At 40.9% G+C, this 23,297-nt stretch overlaps 2 protein-coding genes across 6 annotated transcripts in view; both read left to right on the top strand.

The window, feature by feature from the left end:
• Positions 1 to 6,766: 6,766 nt before the first annotated feature.
• unm_hu7912 (un-named hu7912) lies at positions 6,767 to 12,938 on the top strand. Its single transcript, XM_020093597.2, has 2 exons — positions 6,767 to 6,905; positions 9,552 to 12,938. The coding sequence occupies exon 2, from the start codon at positions 9,604 to 9,606 to the stop codon at positions 12,811 to 12,813; it is 3,210 nt and encodes a 1,069-aa protein (XP_019949156.1). The 5' UTR covers positions 6,767 to 6,905; positions 9,552 to 9,603; the 3' UTR covers positions 12,814 to 12,938.
• A 2,897-nt stretch (positions 12,939 to 15,835) lies between these two features.
• The window catches only part of gapvd1 (GTPase activating protein and VPS9 domains 1), a 28,561-nt gene continuing 21,099 nt past the window's right edge, over positions 15,836 to 23,297 (top strand). For 4 of the 5 annotated variants that reach the window (XM_069524086.1, XM_069524088.1, XM_069524087.1 and 1 more), the window contains exons 1-4: positions 15,865 to 16,030; positions 21,793 to 22,011; positions 22,339 to 22,606; positions 22,717 to 23,289. In XM_069524086.1, the coding sequence (XP_069380187.1) occupies positions 21,827 to 22,011; positions 22,339 to 22,606; positions 22,717 to 23,289 (1,026 nt within the window). In that variant the 5' untranslated portion in view covers positions 15,865 to 16,030; positions 21,793 to 21,826. Of the gene's footprint in view, positions 16,031 to 21,792; positions 22,012 to 22,338; positions 22,607 to 22,716; positions 23,290 to 23,297 lie in introns of all 5 variants that reach the window. The other variant, XM_069524089.1, reaches the window with a different exon arrangement.

Here is a 23,297-nt window from a genome sequence, read left to right on the forward strand (position 1 = left end):
TCCAATTAGTGTTGATTCAGTTTATAACAGTAACACAGAGCTCAAGTTTGACCTTATCATATCTAACCATTAATGTGTTTATCCTGGAAGAGACATTTCTCGTCAGCACAGTGGTACAGTCAGTGTTTAGCACTGCTGCCCCACAGCAAGAAGGTTCCTGGATCAGAGGGTTCTTTCTGTGTGCAGTTTGCATGTTCTTGTGTCTGTGTGGGTTTTCCCTGCCACAGTTCAAAGACATGCAGATTGAGGTTAGCTTAATTGGAGACTCTAAATTGGACATGGGTATGAATGTGAGAGTGAAAGGTTGTTTGTATATGTCGGGCCTGTGACACGCTGGCGATCTGTCCAGATGGGATTGGCTCTCACCTGATGGGATTGGCTCCGTCTCCCCATGACCCTCAAAGGGTAAGATATGTAAAATGGCAGGATGAATGGATTTTCCATGGTAATAATAATAATAATTTTATAATAATTTTTCAGTCTTAAACTACACATCTTAGACAGGTTGGCTGTTTTATAATTAGTTAGTTGTGTTATGATATTGCAAATTGTAGATAGATAGATTATTGAAATCGAAGGAAATTCAAGTTGTACTGAGGTATCGAACTATGTATCTAAAATATAAGGCCAGGATAGAGCTAAAAAAGTCAAAATGTGGAAGTGTCTTTCTATTTGTGTTTAAAGATTTTTTATGCAACATTATAAGATGTATTGAATGCATGGTGCAAACTGAGCACACTTGCTTTTTGCACTTTCGTTGCAGTAGCAGGCAAACGAATGTGACCACAAGGTGGTGTGGGCCTACAGTCTACTCCGGCCCCCATTAAACCACGGTTATATAATTCCTTTCACACAGTGAAATGAGCACAGCATTCTGTGTCACTGTGTTTGAACAGAACTATTCTAATACCCGACACTGTGTCACTGTGAGGGAGATGCATTTCTGCCAAGAAAATTAAAGAACTGCAATTTTTTTTTATAACAGATAAAAAAGTATGCTCAGTGCTTGAGATTTAAAATTTCTTTAATAAAACAGATGTAACGGTTATGTTGATAATGCTGCACTTTTGTTTCTTTTCTTCTACTGTGTTGTAAAAAGCAAAGAGGTTTAATTGTCCTTGTCTTACAAGTTACATTCACCATCACACAGAAAAAATACAAATACCAATGTGTGCAGAATCCCATTAACTAAACCATTTTGTGACATGTGAACAAATGGCTCCCTGAACACTTCTCATCATAGCCTATCTTAGAATAATGGCCTAATTCATGGTGAAAAAAGGAAGGGAAAACACATGTATTATGCTCTAGTATCTTTTGGTGTACATCTGAATACAGCAGCTGCAGTTGATAGAGACCAGTCCTGTTATTCAGCCCACACTAAGAATGATTGTATTTAATTGCCTTGTTTTGTACAATGTCTGCATCCAGAGTTTAGAGAAAAATATTAAAATCTACTCTCAACTAACTATCAAATGATGAGCCTTGTCTAAATATTTTGGCAGGCGGGTTTAATGCTGAGTCGGAGAAGGTTGAATTTGAACAGAAAGTGTATCAACTTATTTTTCCCTTGAACAATTACACTGCAGACAAAAGTGACTGGAGAGAAAAACCCAATTTGCAGGTAGGATGTTATATAGCGAGTCATGAAAGGTCAGTATATGGTTGGTCTGTCCGCTTGCTTGCACTTCCTATCTCACTGCCCATTGGGCCATGCTGTTCTCTTCTAATAAATCTGGTTTGGATAGTCGTTAACACCCTCTCTGATCAGGAAAGATTTCAAACACACATTAACACGTAACATTTTCAGGCTGCATTAGCAAAGGAAAGGCTTAAATCTTAATAGAAGACAACATGCTCTTATCAGTTTATCACGGTCACCATATATTGTGATCTTCTTCATCATACACCATAGAGATGTTGCGTAATCATCCTGATACAACTTTCATGACTTTGCAGGTCACATAGGAAGGATTCAAGGGTACTGCCAGCACTAGTCTCATTCTGTTAAAAAGGGGAGGGACGCTCACGGCTTCTTCTCCGAGCCTGGATATTTCTAGAGCTGACCCATTTACATAGCCCCAAGAATCTGCGAGCACAGGTGCATCTGGATGGCTGCATCAGAGACGTGTAATTTCATACATTAAGAAGCCATTAAATCACAAATTAAAGCAAGTGTCAAAACTGATTTGCATATGCAATTTGGTGAGAGGGGGTGTGTGCAAAGTACACAGGGTTTTAATGGGATAAATGCCAGGCATGGGGGGGGTTAGGGAGTGAGGGGGTCAAACCACTTTTGTGTCGTTGATTATAGAAAACATATAAGCAAGTGTTCCCAGTCATTCTTATCATTTTATGAAGGAAAAGTAAAAGCTAATGTCAGTTGTTTCATTCAGTGATCAGCTGGTTGTTTCTGAAAGGCAAACACTGGCTGTTACAGCTCGTATACATGCTGCCTTACAGCCCAGCACAATTAGTGCAACTCAGTACTGCTTTGCATTGTGCTGCAGCGGGATGGTGGCTGAACGATATCCATATTTAGAAGGCCCTCTTCTAAGCGAGGCACAAAAGATTTGTTGTCTCTCCAGACTTGAATACGGAGACCTTGATGACAGCCCTGCATTATAAAACCTCCTGCTGACTTCAATCAGCGCCTGGAAATCGGGAGCGGTTTGCTCAGAATGTGATATCACCACACTCTGTTGTTACATAACAATATAACGGTGACAATGCATAACCACGAATAACTCACCCTGTCGGGTGGCCCTGGGGATTAAGATGCACTGCACCGAGAGGCCTGCACTTTTTGGTTCTAAATGTGTTTCCCCTTTAATAAACCTGCACACATCACTGAGTGATTCTCAAGCCAAGATGGCAGATGATGAAGGATGAGAGCGGAGTATGTAGTAAAGATTTAATTAAGCTGCACCATGGGATGGCTTACTGCGACTCCAGAGACCAGGACAGAGGAGTTTGTGTTAGTTCAGTGCAGCTGTGAATAATATCTGCACTATTCTTACTTTGACCTACATGTAGTGAGAGGAGGCGCGGCCCACATAGGTGCAGGTCTTATTCTCACCGTGAGGCAGCCCCATGGGAGGGAGGGTGGGGGTCTCCTTCTGGTGAACCTTATGTTATCTTTAAATTGTCGATCTCTGCTGGAGATAATCTGGGACGTACGAGAGAGAGAGAGACATCTGTGCTGTGTGTTTGCACTAAACGTACGGTGGAAATGAGGCTGAACTGCTGATTTGCTCCCGTGATGCACTTTCACATTATTGTAGCCACACAAGGAATCTTTTCACCTGCCTTGGTTTCAGCCGGGTGACGTAAGTTTTTATGGTCTCCCATCAGCACTTTACTTCATTTCCTTTCAAATCAATTCGGTCTCTCTTGCTCCTACTCGCTGTGCGTCGCCATGGATACCTCACCCAAATAGTTTGGCATGCACATGAATTTGTTCATGGGTGTTACTCACAGTGGACTGGAATGTTCTTTTTCTGTGCAGCCAAAGAAATAAAATAATCTGCTAATCAAGCAAACCATTTTTTTTCAATTATTTTCTACTTGAAGATGCAGAGCAATGCATCTGACCTCTGATGCATATGCACAGTTTCTAACACGTATGACATTGATATGATAGTAATGATCTGCTATTCACTGTACATAATTGTTTATATAAATCCTGAATACTGTGTGGAAATGTTTAGTACATATACATCCCCTGTCTGCATATTTATACTCTCTTTATTGTTTGTTTAATTGCACCACCTTATTGCTTCTTTACTGCTTCTCTTTACATCACACAGAACCCTCTGAAGTGTGCACATAATCTCATGCTGTATACTTTTGTGGTGTTAGTCATCAAGGTTTCCAATATAGGCTATACTGCACATTCTCCTACTGTTGGTTGATTGTTCAGTTTTTTGTTGTACTCATCCGTATAGCTGTTTCTAGATAAGTGCACTGAGAGCAATATAAAACCAGTGTCAAACTTCTTGTATGTGAACAGATACTTGGCCAATAAAGCTGCTTCTGCGTCTGATTCTTTTCCCACTTGCACAGACAGTATCAGCTCCCTAAGGACAGCAACATGAACATGTCTAACTCTGGTTCACTTGAACGAGAACAAACAATCTGCTGAATAAAATCTAGTCTGATCCACCGGGGATCTAAACTATGCCAACGTAAATTCTTTGGTTCCCTGTCGAGCCAAAAGGACATCCACTTGACTTGGCTGCCTCTAAATCCTCACAAAAAGAGGTCTGAGGCGTGTGCGCCCTATATGGCCCGCCATGACTGTAAATTACGTCTGGGGCACGAACGTTTGAACGGAGAGGATTGAGTGGTTTAATTTTGCTGAGGACTTAATCAGGGTTGAGTTGGAATTAAGGAAAGACTGGATGCATCTCCTGCTGCGTTTTTTAGACTCACCAGCACTGCACTTCACCTCCTAGTGAATCCCAGTGACTGCATATTTCATAAAGGGCATAAAAAGTGTCTGTAGGATGTCAGAGAACCACCCACGTTCAGACATGTGTCTATCTGAGAGGTCTAATTCCTGCAGTGTGAAATATTAACCAGTGCAGGGACCACGCACAACATCCCTCACTTCCCCACGGGGTTTCCTATGATACATTCAGGCTCAAATGTTTTTGCCTTAACATCTCAATCTAATGTGTTTTCCTTGTTCCTCTGACACATGACTTCAGTCCAAATAACTTGCTTTGTATCGGGCCTGCCACGATAGCTATTTCTGGGCCTGGCGCCTCACTCACGAGCAGAGAAATCAGATTGAAACTTTGCAGATAGAGACTTAATCTTGCAGAGAGTTATTTGGAGACATCTGGATAACTGAGGGTTGTTTACTGTGCCAGTATGAGTGGGGAGCAGGAAGAAAGCAAAATAGCCAGATTCTTCCTTATGCCTCATTACGGCTGTGATGTCTGAGCAGTGTGAGCTCGTGTTGAAGGCAGATTGACGTAGTGTTCAGCTTTAATGTTGTTACTTTGTGGTGGAGTAAACCCGATCGATCCCTGTCAGAGGGGCTTCTAATCAACAGAGCCATTGATTTCCTCTCCGTGGAGCCTATGAGGTGACTGCGACACCTGCTAGCAGCCAGCTGACAGACACTTATGCCTGCTAACCCACAGCTGACACAAACTGATGCCAAAGCACTGTGCTGGAGAGGGTGAGTCACACATGCCCAGATAGATCCCACTCTCAGCTCAAGGATGCTGGAAGCCGCACAATGTGAGATCCACTGTACTGTCGTTCTGAATCATATCTAATGCACGTGGTATGTCACAGATGGAGTCTTGGCTGTGGTGATCTGTAACCAGGACACAGGCAGGAAAAAGTATAGATAGTCTTTGCTCGAGCAGTGTAAAAAGCTGACTTTCCTGCAGCAAAATGAGCTCTGTCAAAGCAAAGTATCATTGTGATCTTCAGCGTGATCAGCACACTTCGTCTGTAGTGATTTCTCTCTGTCGTCAGAGTGCTACGGTAAGCAGTTTTCCTGCGGCAGTCACATGCTCCCGGCCGGGGCTCACAGCCAGATGTCCCTATCATCAATTCAGACAATGCAGAAGGATGTGTCTCAGTGGGACTATGGGCAGATGTGTGTTACACGGGGCTTCTTGTAAAAGTACAAACAACATAGATGATCTGCAAGCTAGAGAGCCTGTATACTAAGAAACCTTGTGGTTTATGTGAGCAGTTTCTTGAGGGGCCAGTCTGTGCCAATGTATATGCACAGGCTCTCAAAGCAGATGTGAATCACTGTAAACACTTTGCTTGAGATAATGTTTGTTGTGATTTGCTGCTTTACAAATAAAATTGAATTGATCTGAATGTGCATGCAGGTCAGGGTTTGAACAGTCCATCATATTATAAAGGAACTTTTTTTTGGATTGTTTTAGAAAAACCTGTAAATAGTTTTGATCAACCGTTACACAATTTCCCAAGCGCACACACACACACACACAAACACACACACACACACATGCACAAATGCTCAAGCTTCAATCTTGTTGCAATAATTTGAAGTTTTGATTTATGCTGATGATGAAAGTAAATTGAATACTTTTGCTTTTTTGGTGAAGGAACATTTAAAGATGTCACCTGAGAGTATGGAGTTACAACCTGCATTTTCACAGTTTTCTGATATTTCATAGATGGGGAAAAAGTGGCACATTAATCATTAATGGAATTAAGAAGTAAATAGGTAACCGCACATCTACTTCCACCACAACTAAATGATAATAAGATTGGCACAAGACTTTCTCATCCCCATGTCCACTGGTGTAGGAGGAGCACCAGGGGCCACAGGTTTAGGAGAGGCTCGGTTGTGAATGCAGTCTTTTCAACCTGTTTGCAGACTTTTAATAAATGTCATCATCAGATGTGCTTTGATAAGCGAGCCACTCTCTCTCACTGCAGGATGACCACTCAGCCAGCAGCTCAACCGGAAACACTCAGGCACTTACATTTAGAGCTCCATATATTCAGAGATGAACGGAGACACCGCAGTGCTGCTCCGGCTGTGAACACCCACCCAGCCCCGGCCTCCTCCTCCTCCTTCTCCTCCAGCGCCCCCTCCTCACAAAAACACGCACAACCACGCCTCCAGAGGCACACGCACAGGCGCAGGCTCGGACACACCTCCTCCTATCTCTCCATCACAAACACACACGCACACACACACACATACTCAAAGACATAAGCGCGTGTGAGAGAATCGCTGGGTGACACAGACAACATGTAAAAGCAGCATGAAGGACGTGCGCTCGGCTCTGGGAGGCTCTCAGCAAGTGCGCCAGGACTGAGGCTGCAGCCCACGGGGGAGAGCAGGCTGCTGCTGCCGCTGCTTCTTCACCACCATGGCCCCCGCATCCGACGACACGGTAAGGCCCCGCATTCACTTATTCAATCTAACATGCACAAACTTAGCCCAACTCATTCCCACCGGGCTCTCTGCTCACCATCGGGCGGCCTCTGTCCCCAGCCGAACCCATCGCCTCCTTCTGTATTTCCCCTGCAAACGATGCCATTGAAAGGCATAGGGTCAGCCACAGAGGATGGAGGGCCGTCCTGCGCCGCAGCACCAAAATATCAGGGGGGTGCCCGGGTGCGTCGGAGCCAGTGTTGGGTAACAACGAGGCTCAGTGCGCCGCGACTTGGCCCCGGGGGAGGTTTCAGGCGATCTGCATCACATTTGCTATTCTCTGGCAATCCCTGCATGAGAACAGACCCCCAAGTTGTTTTACTTGCATTTCACCATCCAAGTGAATATGAGCCTAACATTCATTAAACTGCATGTAACCATAAACACAGGAAATTGAAGCAGCATGGCTCAGTGAAGAGGCTGCAGCCATTCACACTGGTTATTTAACTGATTTTTTTCCAGCCTGAGATTTTTCCCTCAGTGAGCAACTAAGAGGAGTGTTTCATGGTTTCTTTGCTGTGTGCTGTAGCCATGGAGACAGTATGTGGCATGCTGTGCTAGAAAGTGTAGTCCCCCCCATGGAAACAGCATCAGACCATGAACAGAGGGAGGAATGTGTTGAGTTATAGTCTTATACCATCTTGTCTTGACCTTCGATTAAAAACAAACAAGAAAACCAATCTGTTGTGTTTCTTTAGTTTGAGGTCCGTGATCAGAGAGGAAAGCTCTTAATATTTCTATTTTCTATTAAGAAGTGTGTCTGTGGTCATCTGTAAAGATGACCTCACTGTTGACCTATTTAATTCTGATATTTTATCAATCTCTTGTAATATTTGATGCATAATTGCTTGTATAGTCGCTATGTAGAGCTTTTTTTACACTATCATTGCAAAGCCATTAATATCTCCTTTAACAATGTTGTCTCACTATGGCTATTATTCATATCCATTAATGTATTCAAAGTGGTTCTCTGTTTGAGGTAGATAGATTGTGGTAGTGAACTACTCACATCCTGCACCTCATCGGCTCTATTCTTTATACTGAATGAAGTGTTGTCATCACGCTGACACCTCAAATCCTTCATTTAAACCTAGAAAGATTGGAAGTGATGGATTGAAGTAACTTATTTTTCCTATGTAGTTTAAACATCATTTCCACCGTCATCAATAATCAGATATTAATATTGCAATGCTTTATGCTGTTTCCGAATAAATGACACAGAATTAATCCCAGATTATTTTTATGTTATAATCACATCAATTACACATGAGTGACCATCGTCCCAGCAGTGACAGTCATGAAATATATTCAACCAGTATTTCTAAGAATGGCAGACTTTGGAGAAAGCAGCAGTTTTCACAGGCTTGCAGAAGCTATAGCTTAAATAGCTTTAAAATGCTTGAACTTCTTGGATTTACTTTAATATTTTAAAGTTGTTGAATTTAACATGCCAAATTAATTACTGAATAATTTGTTAAACTATAACACTCGCACAATAAAATCAATACAGTAGTTCTTACTGTGTAGAAGTAATGTAATAGCATTGTTGTCACGATAAATGCAATTAAATACTGAATATAAAATCATTATTATAGATTTATTGAAACAGTCTCTTTTACTGCAACTGTACTTGTTTGTTTCTCTTTATTAAGTGCAGCCAAATTATGTACCCACACGTACTCTACAATATGTCCAGGAACAAGAAATTCTAACAAACCAAGCAAAGCAGTGAATAACAGGGAAGGTTTGTTTGTCATGGTTGGTCATGTGTGAACAGACGTGAACCTGGTGTGTTGTGGAGACATGACAGAGAGATGGCTGGTCAGTCCTTTCTCATCGCGATGAACAGATGGTAGCTCAGGGTTGGCTTGTGGGCGAGTGCCAACAAGAAAGCCCATGTGTATGACACATAAAAATCCATTGTTGAAATAGCATACATAAACTCTATGTACCTAATAAAATCGTCTGGATATATATTTTTTCAGAATCCGAGAGAAGTTGTTGAGGAGATGTAAATAATTAAAATTGTAGAGGATGAAATGCTTTGTTGCGCTTCCTATTTTTTAAGATTTGACTATGTAATTATCATGTAATGAAAATCAAACAAATATTTTATATCCACTTTGTTTACATTGTAAGCTCACTAATATATAATTGTAGATATCTTATTTGAATTAATGTGCTGTTGTAATAAAGTATAATCAAAAATAGAAATGTATTTATTTTTATTGTCTCTACCATGTTAAATTTTATATTTTTTGAATTAAAAAACAACTTTTAAGTAGCAGTGGAGACGACACACATTTTGGTATCCAATATTATAAAACAATGACTGGTTGTCAAGTTGGTAAGATATTGTGTTTTGGCTACTGGCAAAAAATCCACCTTTGTTTGTAAATGAGTCATCAAATTTGTTAATTTTTTACCCAGTCATCTTTACAGGAATCAGACCAAAAAGGATATTGCTGTATATATTTGCTTGTAATGTAAATGTACTCAAATGGTTTCAGCACATGATTTGATTCACAGACGAAGTAGAAATGTCTTTTATACAACTTTTATACAAGCCCAGTACATTCAGTTGTTTTTTTATCTCTTTCCACAGGCTGTGTTGATCTTGAATCACACCTAATGGAGACTACTGAAGTTACTTTAAGATGACACGGACACATCCCCCTGATATACTGGCATCGACTTTGTATCGGGACATTAGTCTAAATCCCATCACCGACCACTCTATTTCTCTTCACTCTTCCCAGCAATGTGACTTGAAAATGATAGACAAACCAGAAATCATTAACAAAAGACACTGCCGTAGCTTTGACTTCATTGAGTCACTGGATGATCCACAGTCTTTCTCTTCCTCAATGGAGTACCCTTACAAGAGGGCTGAGCATCAGACATTAAACAAAGATCTCATGTGGAATGGACTTGATCAACAGGGACATCTTCGCTTTTCATCTCCCGATCTGTTTAATAACAGGCAGTTCCAGCAGCACTCCAGCCACGAGAAAAACAGCCATCTTACATGGTCAGACTCTAAAAAGAGAACAAGATCTAAAAGTGCACCAAGGGTTAAGGCAACCCTCACTCCTGTGCCCATTTCAGTGTCTCCTCCAGGAGCCAGGAAGGGCAGGGATGCACCTCAGGCTGCATCAGATACCTTGAGGACTTCTGAAACACCAAGAGAAGCCTACACCTCAAACAGGGCTTTTTTGAATGAGGTGCATCCTATCAAACTTCAGCCCCACTCTCCCCTCTATGTGTCAGACTGTTTTGAGGAGGACAAACCAGATAAACCAGCCGTAACCCCTCATGTAAGGTGCCGTGTGGACATTAAACCAGATGCTTCTGTACTGCAGCACACATCTAGGCAGGTTCCTAATGTACGGACTGAGCATCTTTGGCAGAGATATTCCCAGGCTAGTAGCAGCCGAGGTTTGTATGTACCACAGCAGATTGTCTCCTCGCCAACACCAACACCAAGCGAATGCTATAGTGGAGATTTTAGACAAGGATACCACTACACCACCAGCATGTCTCCCATCTCCTACCAGCATCTAGACATGCACAGAATGCCATCACCAACAGCACCATATCTGAGTCAAGAGCAAAGAGCTTACTCAAATCCGAACATACCCACCAAGTTTTTCTACACAGAGGACCCTGTTCGGTATCCAGGCCATCCCTATTCTAGAGCACACTTTCAGGATGATCACTCCAGTTTAACCAGCTATGGTAGTACAATGACATGTCAGTATGATCCAAGGACTAGATGGGTGCATACTCTTCCAGTCAGGTCATATTACACAGACCACCTGTCCAACAGAGGGCCAGCACACTCTGCATATAGTAGGCCATACTCCACGAGTGAGGCAGGGTCCTACTTTTCTCAAACTCCATTGTCAAGATCTTACTATGGAGAGGACAGCCGGTTCAATCCATACCATATGAGTAACTCAAGGTTGTTTTATCCCAAACAGTTCAGCTCTCCTGAGGAGCAGTACTTTCCCCCAAGGCCATATCATACGGAGGGTCGTCAACGCCCACGAATGTCCCAGGCTTTTTCAGATGATTGGTATCGCTCAAGTATATCTGGTTATTCTAACCGGTCTTCTCTGCACACACCACCAAGTGTAAGACAAGACCCTAGTATACCCCCGTGGTTGACTAGCAGCTGTGTAGACACAAGTAGACTAGGAGCAGAGGTCAAAAACCATTCCAAGTCTTGGGACAATATTCTTTATCCACGGCATGACAGAGAGCAGTCAGTACCTCGTGGACGAAGCTATGAGAACCTCTTTTACCAAGCAAAGCATGGAGCACCCGCTGATGTTACATCTCAACCTGTTATACTTAACCTCTCCAGTTCGCCAAGGCGTTATGCTGCACTGTCACTATCAGAAAACTCGTTAGAGAAGGGGTCAAGCAGTCCGTGGAGGAATATCAAGAGTGGGAACTGGTTTGTAACACCTGAGATTACCATAACAGACAATGACATCTGTGCAGCCAATAGCAAGCGACGTGATGTGCACTCTGTCCGTTGGGATATGCCGGATGTTGAAAAGACACCATCTTCGAGAATACTGCATCAGAAGCAGCCATCCACCACAGCAGACACAACCAAAGACAGGAAACACAACAACTTCTCGCTCCAGCAGAGTCTAGAACAACTGGACGAACTCTTGGCAGATTTGGTTGTTGATTACAAACCACCAACTTGCAGAAAATCAAGTGAAGACCTTTTGGACCAGCTAAAACAACTCATTACTGAAGATGATGACAAAGACAGAGAATCTTCTGGACTTGAAAACTTGGGCTGTCTGAACACACAGCTGTCCTCTAAATCCAGCCCTGACACAATCAAAGACCCCGATAGTGGGTGTGATGCTTTACAAAGGAGTGCAGAAGAATGTTCTCCAGACCACAGCACAGATGAAGACGACACTATGGTGTGTGCTAACAAGAAATGCAACCGTATTGAGAGTATGTTCAATGCTTGCTTGTACTACAAATCATGTCACAGTTGCTACACCTTTTATTGCTCACGAAACTGCCGCAGGGACAACTGGGAGACCCACAAAGAAACCTGCCTTTATGGCCGTGTAAGCAGTGTGTGTCGACACACTCTTAAGTTCTGCAGAGAGAGCTCAGAGATCCACAAGGCCTTCTCTCGCGTTGCTAAAGCTGGCTACCTCTCCAGAGGGAGAGGTGTTCTCTTTTTGGGTTTTGCTAATCCAGAGACAGCTGACAACTTCCTGCAAGTTGGGCTGGAGAGCCTCCTCATGTCTCCCACATATTTATCTCTCAGAGAGTTGGATGGATTCAAGGACAACCTAGGTGAATACTGCAAGGAACTGCAGCTGGCAGGGAATGAGTATGACCCCAATGAATGTTTCCTCCTGAATGTATCGATAGCTGTTGGTGAACTAGTGCCTAATAGACCTTCACCAAGAGTCCAAGCACCAACAGTTCGAAAATATGCAAAGGTGTCCTTGGCCTCCTCAAGTCCTGACAAAAAGGTACTTAAGAAGGACAGTGAAATGGAAACACTCATCCTCACTCCACCTCCAGGCACACCAGATATTGACAAGGAGGGGGAGGAAGGTAGAAAAGCCAGAGAGGTTTGCTTTGTCAACATCCAGCGTGAGCTCAGGACCAGGGGAGTCTTCCTTCGCCACGAGCATCCCAAGATCTACAATCAGCTGTGTGAGTTTGTGGAGAGTAACAAACGGTTCACTCCTACCACGATTTACCCAATAGACAGGAGAACAGGGAAACAGTTTATGTGCATGATCATGGCTGCATCTGAGCCAAGAACACTGGACTGGTTGGGTACCCCTCATCTCTTGGATGATATTATATAATATATCACTGAATAGTAATGGTAATGATGTCAGTACATTTTATGTACATACTGTAAATACACGGTGTGATTAAGAAAATGGAACACTGATACAGAAATATGTGTGTATATGTGAGCAATCTCCCCCCCTCTCTCTCTCGCTCTCTCTTTTCTCTCTATTGCCACACACGGACATTCTCACAGACACACACATATATACTACAGTGTACATTCACACTTTTAAAAGTTGCCCTATATTGTTTTTGGCTTGTTTTGATCCTGTTGCACTCAGAAGAGTTAATAGCCTGCATGTAGATTAGGCACAAAACAGTTATCCAGGTGTTTAAGGTGTGAATATGTTTGATCTGTCCAGTTTCTGCAGACTATGTATGAAGCACATAATATTTATGAAGTACACATCTCATTGCCTCCACATTATAGTGGGCACAGCCAGGTCTCATGTTGTAACTGTCACCCACTTTTGATTTTGTTTGACTAATGTCATAGCCGAAATGCATATTATACCTTGTTAGTTGTAATATTACAACTTTTTTATTAGTACTTAAATATTGTTTCCTAAGTATACTGTAGTAATGTGGGTATTTGTTATTATTGCTATATTAGTTATTATTTGATAGTTTGACAAAGACGTACAATCAAACAGTTATTTCTATCTCATTTAGATTTTTTGTTGGACCTTACTTCATCTTGTTGTAAGACTTGATGTCATCCTTGTATAAATTGCTTTGTTTGAAAGTGGCCTTCAGACGAAAAAAAAAAAAGCATTTGACACAAAGCAATGTATAGGTTTAGCTATTTCTAAGGCTTGACAGCTCTTGACTTAGGTTGTTTGAATTACATTGTAAAAGAAGAATTATTTTGCTCAAAGCATGTTATTTATATCAAGTATTTTAATATTTATATTGCTAATAGTTAATTGTTTAATGTTAATGAGATACAATTTGATGCTATGAGATGTAAGAATATAATATATATTGAATATTAGATCATTTGAACATCATTACCTTGAGACCTTATTGTAACTAATACCGCAGTATGTTCTTGAACAATATGCAATAAAAGAGCAACCTTAACATCTATATAGTAAACCCTATTTTATTATTAATATTGAGTAATTCCTTGGAGCCAAGAGCTGCAAAGACTTTGTTTGCACTAAAACATAAATTATGAAACCAGAATGTTCCTAACATAGCTGCACCACTGAACCCAGATGATATGCTTGCTTCCTTTGCCATTGTTGACTAATCTAAGGTTGCTCTTTTACTCGGTTATATACATATATCTTTGTGCAAGACCTTCCACAAGTTTCTATTTTGTGATGTTTATAACCTATATATAAATATATAATAAATGGAATTTAATGAGTGACCTTGTGGCTTTGCATTTCTCCACCAGAGTAATCCCTATCCAGTTTTTGAACAGGAGGTTGAACTAATCTTCCAATCGATAGATAGACTTGCACATTGACATCAGTTATAAATTGTTTTTGCTCTTTGCTGGGATGATTAGTTCTCTTTCTGTTTATTGACACACATGAAGGACTGGCATGTTCAATGTAGAACTGCCCCGTCCCTCATGAATTCAGAAATCATTCACTGTTTGTTGGTGTTCCATTATTTCAATTCTCCTCTCTTTATTTTGATATAATGACTGTCAGTGTTAGCACAAAAGTGCATGAAATCGATAAGAAAACATTTTGTTTGCATAGTGCATATAATACCTATTTACAATCATTACATTTTACAGTAAGTACAGGTTTAAGATTAGGATGGGGGATTAGGTTTAGAACACACTATTATTGTTCATGTTCTTAATAATATGTGGCAACTGACATTTTAACCAGCGACTGTACGTTTGCATTGGTAAACCTGCTCTGATGAAGGTATGCTGTCTGTCAAAATATTAGTTCCTGCTTAATAAAAGCTTGAATAATAACCTCTCCTCCAAATCTCATTGTTTTCTGTGAGACATTCAAATGTTGAGATTCCCTCATAAGTTTCACGTTGCGAATCTTGTGTTGTGTTTAGTGTTGCCTCATTCTTCCATGTTATTAGACCACCACCTAGTGGAATAATGCAAAAATTATCTACAGCATAAAAATATATTACATTACATTATAGATCTTTAATCTGCATTCTACTGTATAGTCAACTTGCCTTTCAAAATATAACATTGAAACTCTTTGTTTGACTTGTTATTCCATCATAATAAGTATTAAGTGCACTGTCAGGGGATGAAGTTCAGGTAAAAGTATTTCAACTGCAGTGTTGTTTGTGAATGACTGTAGATCCAGATACTAAGACAGTGCACCTCAGTCTAAACGTTTGCTCTAGTCCAACAATTATGATTAAGCTTGTGTCTTTCCATCCCCTGTGAATGTATTCTCATTATCATATTACACATCATTGTATTAGAGTATAATTTTGTCAGACTGTTGCATTCAAAGGCTGTAGGGGTAGCTCAAATAGTTTCAGTGTGTCTTTATTGTGAAATAAAATCAGCTGTATTTTGCAAACAAAAGAGAAATCATTGATTACCTGCTATCTTCAGCATTTGTTTGTCCGTCAGGTTTACACAAAAACTACTGGATGGAAAACTTACAAAAATCTGGATTTGGTGAATTTAAATGTGGTTTCACAAGGTGACTGTTGGGCCTTTAGTCCTCTTCTAGTTTTGTAAGTGATAATAAGGCAGATTGACAGATATTATCCAGTAAAATATGAATTTTTTAACACAAACTGCACACCCACTCCAGACGACACCATCACCCCCCCCCCCCCCGTATGTTAATAGTTTTATTTTTATTATGACAGAAATAATATTACCGATCATTCAAGACAGAAATAACACGCAATCTTCGAGAATACCGCATCAGAAGCAGCCATCCACCACAGCAGACACAACCAAAGACAGGACACAACAACTTGTCCCTCCAGCAGAGTCTGGAACAGCTGGACGAACTCTTGGCAGATTTGGTTGTCGGGCCTGTTTTGTAAAACGTGAAATACGATGAAATCTACCTTTAACGAACCTTCGCGCATGCGTGTGGCGCGTGTCTCCTCGTGATGACAGCGAATGACAGCAGCACAGTTCGCTCCTGCAGCAGACCCAGTGTGAGACGGCTAGCCGCCAACAAACTGCCCCTCTGACTCGACTCATCCTCGGATCGGCTGCGTTCGGAGAACCCGCGAACAACCAGCACACGACAATTACGCTCGGTGAGTTGTCCAATTCAAGTTAGCGCGTTTTATTCCATCGCATTCGGCCACTCGGGAGCTTGCAGCCAAAAGCTAAGCTAACGTAGCTAACTAGCTTGTCGTTAGCTTACCCGTCTCGACTAGCAAAGGTTAGCCGAGTGCAACTTGGGTAGGGTTAGCAGCCGACTGCTAGTTTAGTTTAGCTCACCAGTGTGTTGTGGAGCGCTCGAATCAGTGCCAACACAGTGCAAACACTTATTCGCTGATGCCATTACGACGGCTGGGTGTCTAGTGTCAGTTTCCATCTTAGCCTTTAGCTGACCCAACGACAGTCACACGGGGTATTAGATATGACCATCAGTGCGTCCGAGCCCCCTCGATGTAACGACCAAACCACAACACGCATTCACTTAACCTCTCTCATTTCTTGGCTTTCATCCTGTCCGGATACTCCACCATCAAGTCCTTGGTGGTGCACATTAGCAGCACATTAAACTCAGCTTTTGTGGCGAAAGTACCCCCACCCCACCCAGCGAGCCGCTGAAAGGAATGTCTCAAGTGTTCCCTAACAACACAAGCATTCACATCTAGTGGCTGTAAGCCCTGAGATATAATAACATACCGTTTAAATGGCATGGATGTCCAAACACTGGTTGTTACTGACAACTGTTTTTAGCATAGATGAATAATATTCTCATTTTGTCCAATATTTCTGAAGTAATCTGGCAAAAATAAGTCAAATGTGAGGCTTTGCTGCTTTTCTCTACTTGATGTCACCATAAATATTGGTTGTGTTTGGCTAAACAGATTAGGCAAACACCCACAGAGTATCTTAACACAACATCTAAATGCTAAACAATGATAAAGAGGCTTGATTACAAAGCAAGTCATTACATCTCAGTTTAGTCTCTCGTCAGTAATATTTTCTCCCCCGCTGTGTAGACAAATGCTGACACATTATATTCAAGTAATCTGCGTTGTATTAGTCAGTACTCTGGTTCTGTCACCTGATTTTTTTATGATTAATGTTAATCATGAGATTCAGTCTGAGTGAAAAAGACTTGACTGTGTTGCTGGAAAATCAGGTTTATTTCCTGGTTTGAGTGGAATGATTTTTAAGCTCAGGTTTGATGTCACCCACGTCTTTGCTTTGTTGTTAGATTTACAATATTTCCCGGCAGTTTCCTTGTCAGGATGCAAGGTAATGAAACATTTGCAGATAACAGACAAGAGACTGACGCAGCTGAAAACGCAAACATTTTATATTCATGCTCTACTTTGATCTACTCTGTTCTTTCCTTCACCTGATGCTCAGTGTAAATGTGATAAAGTCATTGCTTCTTTATTTCCTTCCGTGTTCTCAGATGATTGGGTCTACCTGAACAGTTATAGATATCTCTAAAGCAGTTTTAAGACATGAGTTCTGAAAAATGTCCAGACCCAATTTTCTGGACATTTTTTTTCCTTTGTTTTGCACATATGGAGAATGTAGAAGGAGATTGTCAGTCATACTTGTTAACAACAACAACAGGAACATTTCTGGAACATTTAGGTGAGGGTGGTACCTGAGTTAAGTGTGCTGAATGCAAAAGTTTTTCTTCTGTTATGTCAACACACTCACTTGCTCACTTTTTTTTCGACATTTACCTTCTGTGTTCTTGTATGAGCCCACTCAGACTTTTGACATTCTACATGGAGGATGCCAGAAAATATCCAGAGCAAGTGACTCGAATATTAGCGTTCTCACATACAGCCCCTTATCTGAAAGCAGGTTAAATTCACCACCAGGAAGTTGCCCTCAAGACAACTGATAAAGTGTCAGTAACTGAAACTGGGTTAAATGTTTTGATACCTGGGTGTAAAGTACAAGCTGTAACATTTAACTTCAACACATGATGGACAATTTGTAAACTGTGTTCCATGTCACTGCTAAATACTGTTTATCAAAGTGTTTAACATAACACCCAGCGATTAACTATATATTCAGGTTGACTGTTAGTAGGTTTAGAAACATGGATTGAGGAAGAAGCACCTGCATTGGGACACAGCATATGTGTATTTTGTGTTTATTTTTCATTTTGCCACCACTACAGCTTCTAGCGTCACAGAGAGTGAACACAGGTTAAACATTCCTGTGAGGCAATAGTGGCCTGAAAGCTTGATAGGTGCGCTTGTGTCACGTCAGGACAGATCTGGATGGGGAAAGTGAAAGAGAAGTGCTTGACTCTGCCCTATCTACTTTAACTGACTGTCAATTCAAAACATCCAACCAGAATTTAATGCTGGCTTTAACTTTTTCAGATAACTGGTCTTACGAAGACATTGTGGTTATTTCTCAAGGTTGAGTAGAAAGTGTCACCTGTAAACCTCACGTGTGTGGAGCACAGCATATTGCTGAGCAGTGTAAGAAATTATCTAGAAGGGAAGCGTGAAGAGGATGTTGGCTCAGAACCATGAATACCTTCTGTAGAAAGTGAAATCCTTTTGAATATCTATAAAAAGCATGATGTGAGAGAGAGTGGGTGATTTTGTAGTGGGAGGAGTGGGCTTTGTTCTAAACACCTTAACTGTGGTGCTGCAACATTTGCATACATTTCCTTTATAAAGTAGAGTTGTTTTGTCGTTCACAACAAAAAATAATTTTCAACCCATAAACTTTTTCATGAAATATTTGCCACCTGTCTCTTATGCTGCCTTATTGTTATATTAATAGTTCTAAGTTGAATGCTTTGTTGGAAACATATATGTCAATAATTATCACAATATAATTTTCATTAATAGCAATATAACAAAAGTCCAGTGTATCCTCATAATGTTGATGCATTGTACAAGCTTAGTGAGGAGGTATAACACATATTTAACCTACCACTAATTTGTAAAATTGTTGTTTATCAAGTGTTTGTCATTGTCTACGCACATAGAACACATTAAAGCCACAACCTTCACTCAGGAGCAAGAATCACAAGTCTGAAGACCTCCCACAGGCTGTTTGGTTTTGCTTCTGCTTTAGAGTTCCTCAGTGCTCTCCATGACTGACTCGCCAGGTAGCTTCTATTTGCAGCTTGTACTGAATGGGCACTGGAGTCAATAGCAGTTAACCTCTCTGTCGCCCACTTAATGGCATAGTAGCTTTCACTTCCTTTCCGAGTATGTGAGGAATGTGCTTATGAGTGCATACGTGGAAGTGAATCCTGTGAGTACTTGTGAGCCTGTTACCTGCCAGTTCATTCAGATGTAAAATACAAACAAATAAACCTTTCTTGTTTGACTTTTTAAATGATCTATTCAGATCTGTCCAAAATAGAGATCAACATCTTTCTATAAATGAAAGATTCACAGTACTAGAAGAAGGATTTCACAGGGTTTGCTTGGTTGTAACAATCGCTATATTGAGCTGAAATTGAAATTGTTTTTTATACAACTGTTAAGTGATTGTTTCAGTTTTTGAAAATGTCAGACTTGCCCATTCTCAACCTCTTACATGTAAATATTTGTTGCTGTTCTCAGCCTCCTGTAGTCATAGTAGAAAGCAATGTGAAGACTTCACCTACCTTGGGACATTAATTGATGGACTTTTTTCTCTTTAACAGTCAGTTGATTAATGCAGAAAATAATCAACCGATTGTTAGATAACGATAAGGATCACTTGCATTTGTTCAAACTTAAATCATCACCAGTCATGTCATGTGATCATAAGTTACAAATTCCCAGACTGTGCTGTAGCTAGTATTTGTTTTGCCTCTCTTACTTCTATTAAGCATTTATACATTTATGTCTGGATAAACAAAAAATAATGAAAGCAAGTCAGAAGTGCCATAACAAGTCACAACATTTTTTATAATTATGTGAAATGATAAAAAGCTACTCACATTTTAAACTTTTTAGAAAATGTTGATGATAGCTGTTTTTTTTCATCGAGTGATTGCAGCAGGAGAGTCATATTCCTCATGTGATGAGGAGCTGTATTGCATTATGCCAAAAAAAAAGAATATCCACGTTTCTCCCCAAACCACAGAATATCTGTTTAAGATTGATATTTGACTGAAAAGGCTCTTTTTTGTTTTGATTTTACAAGAAGAATCCGTCACTAAATCCCTGTTTATTCTCTGTTTATCGAGGGACTTTATTGTAGAACCATCAATGTATGCTTGAATCTGCATGACCAATTTGATTTGTGAGGCAAATCACCTCTGAAGCTGTGGTTGTCTGTTACCTTGTGAACAATGACACTGCCTTGCCGTCATTTCTATTCTGAGGCACTTTTCTCCAGTCTCGTCTCATTCTCTTCCCACAGCCCCGTCTCCACAGATAAATGTGTGTTTGCTATGTTAGTGGCCAGTTACAAAGAGGCGTTTGTATACAACTTTCACAGAGAAATCATCCAAATTTCATGCACCCAACTTGGATTGTATGCCTTGGCTGCTTGTGTCTGGAAGAGGAATAGTAATTTGCACATTCCACTGTGTAGCATCTTGTGAAGCATGCTTTTGCTGTTGTTGTCAGGCCAGTGTGTGCAACACGCTGAATGCAAATGATCACTTCCCTTGAACGATGTATCATGTGTGAGCTGGTGCTCAGCCAGAGTTTTACAGAAAATGCGAGCATTTTCTGCTTTTCCTTTTGAAAGAATATTATTTAAAATGTTCTGTGAATGAATACAGATACTGTGGTGTCATGGGATTAGATATGGTTAGAGAAGTTTACTGTATTGTCATGTCAAGTCAAACGTTGGTTTAGAATGGTAGTTTTTTGGGTTAATTGAAAAGTTTGTGTGGTAACAGACAACTGCACTTGCTTGATGGTCCCCCAGCATTGGTACAAGTTTCCTGGCAGAGAGTTATATAACTGATTCTTTGAAAATGCACTTTGTACTCGATTAGTGGTGCCTGCTAAAAAAAATCATTGCAGTTTATTTCATTTGAGCTTAAATGGGTATTCCACGTTTATAAAATGCCTGGATTTACAGGACACGTTTAATCAAAAGGTCATATTTGAAGCACGAGATATTTTGACTTTTTGTTCCTTGTTTGAGTCAGTCTCCAGAAACACAGGATTCTATGTTTCCTAGAGCCTGACTCTGATTTCTGGGAGCTAATGTCAATATTTGGGAGAAAAAAAACGCTATAAAGAATTGGCAGTGATTCCTAAGATGTTATCAAATCAGTTTGACACAAAAATGTATTGAGGCTTGATATTTTACATTTTAATCTTGAATCTCAATTTTATTGTAAATTTAATTTTTTTTAAAGAAAACACTTTAAAAACTGTATATACAGAACTTTAATTCGGAAAATAAACATATGTTGTGCAAAATGTAAATACAAATGCAGAAATATAAATGTTATCAGCACATATCGACAATCATGAACAACGGTACTGATGTCTGTAAATAGCTCATTTTGTGGTAATATATTTATCTGATTTGAAAAAATACACACCTATTTTATACTCCATGTTCTGTTTTGACTTTATGAACACCTGATAATGTAATGAGGATAATTTTGTCTGACTGGACAAAGCTTCCCCAGAGCTACAGTGGAATATAATAACTACTATAACTGTGTTCAGATATGGAATAGTGTCACTGACAAGTATAATGACTTTTATATGTGAAACTGGTGGAGTTCCTCTTAAAATAGGTATCTTAAGAAACTTTAACCTGCTATTGAAACTGTTGACATTTAAAAAAAAAAAGGTAATTTGAGCTTTTTGTTACGGTTGTGTTCCACATATTCACCTCATTTACCCGTTTCTGTTCCATCTTTGTCTCCTTTGTGCTCCAGTCACTTACCTCTCTGCCTGTCTGAGCTGCTGAAGATGGTGAAGCCAGACATCCACACTCTGGCCCACCACCTGAAGCAGGAGCGGCTGTATGTGGGGTCGGAAAAGCAGCTAATCCAGAGGCTCAACAGCGATGTGCTGAAGACAGCTGAGAGGCTGTACAGGGCCGCATGGATCGCCAAGCAGCAGAGGATCAACCTCGATCGTCTCATTCTCACCAGGTCAGAGTTAACATCATGATTCACTCTGGCCTTAACAAGGAATTGAAAAAGGAATAATACAGCCAGGATGTGCTTAATCTAGTTTAGCAAATAGAACTTGTATTTTGTTGGTTTAATCTGTAGAAAATTACAATTTGTTCACAGATAGTTCAGTTTAGATTAGTTGTCCTAAAAGGGAAAGTAAAGTGATGTACTTGTGTTAAGGTGGATATATGTCAATTTGAGACAGAATTGTGAATTAGAAAATAGATGTGGTTGGTAAAATTGACATTTCATTCATTCATTTCACATTATGCATTTTAGTAATGAAACAACTTTTGTCTATAGTGCGGAGGCCTCTCCTGCCGAATGCTGCCAACATGCCAAAATGCTGGAGGACACACAGTTTGTTGATGGTTACAAGACACTAGGCTTTCAGGAGACAATCTATGGCGAGTTTTTGGCCCGGTTGAGGGAGAACCCCCGACTGGTAGCATCCTGCCTGGTGGCAGGAGAGAGGCTGAACCAGGAGCACAGCCCTGGAGTCATCCATACAGTCTTCACCTCACTTTATGGCAACTGTATCATGCAGGAGGACGAGAGCTATTTGCTACAGGTATGGGGCCCTCTAGTGTCACATAGTAGAAAAGCAGTTTTATAACTTCTCAGCAAGATTAAATGTTTTTAACTGTTACACATGTTTTTTATTTTCCTGCCAACTCCTAGGTGTTGCGATACCTGGTAGAGTTTGAGCTGAAGGAGAGTGACAACCCTCGTCGTCTCCTGCGACGGGGAACCTGTGCCTTCAGCATCCTTTTCAAGCTCTTCTCAGAGGGCCTGTATTCAGCCAAGCTCTTCCTCACTGCCACCCTCCACGAACCCATTATGCAGCTGCTGGTGGAAGATGAAGACCACCTGGAGACGGACCCAGGCAAGGTTACGGAGCGCCTCACTCCGGCTCAGCAGGAGCGCTTTGGAGAGAAGGGCTCTGAGGGCTACAAACAAAGGGTGCAGGCAGCTGTGGAGGCCAACGAAGCCAAGCTGGTGGCTCTGGTCAACAAATTTATTGGTTACTTGAAGCAAAACACCTACTGCTTCCCCCACAGCCTGCGATGGATTGTGTCCCAGATGTACAAGACGTTGTCATGTGTGGAGCGCCTTGAAGTAGGTGAAGTGCGCACCATGTGTACAGACCTGCTGCTGACCTGCTTCATCTGTCCAGCTATAGTCAACCCTGAGCAGTATGGTATAATCTCTGATGCCCCCATCAATGAAGTTGCACGCTTTAATCTAATGCAGGTGAGTTT

This window comes from Paralichthys olivaceus, chromosome 4 (genome assembly GCF_024713975.1).
Source record: "Paralichthys olivaceus isolate ysfri-2021 chromosome 4, ASM2471397v2, whole genome shotgun sequence".
Classification (NCBI taxonomy): domain Eukaryota; kingdom Metazoa; phylum Chordata; class Actinopteri; order Pleuronectiformes; family Paralichthyidae; genus Paralichthys; species Paralichthys olivaceus.

Coding starts and splice junctions, on each gene's coding strand:
- unm_hu7912 (XM_020093597.2), top strand. CDS start 9,604: ATGACACGGACACATCCCCCTGATATACTGGCATCGACTTTGTATCGG.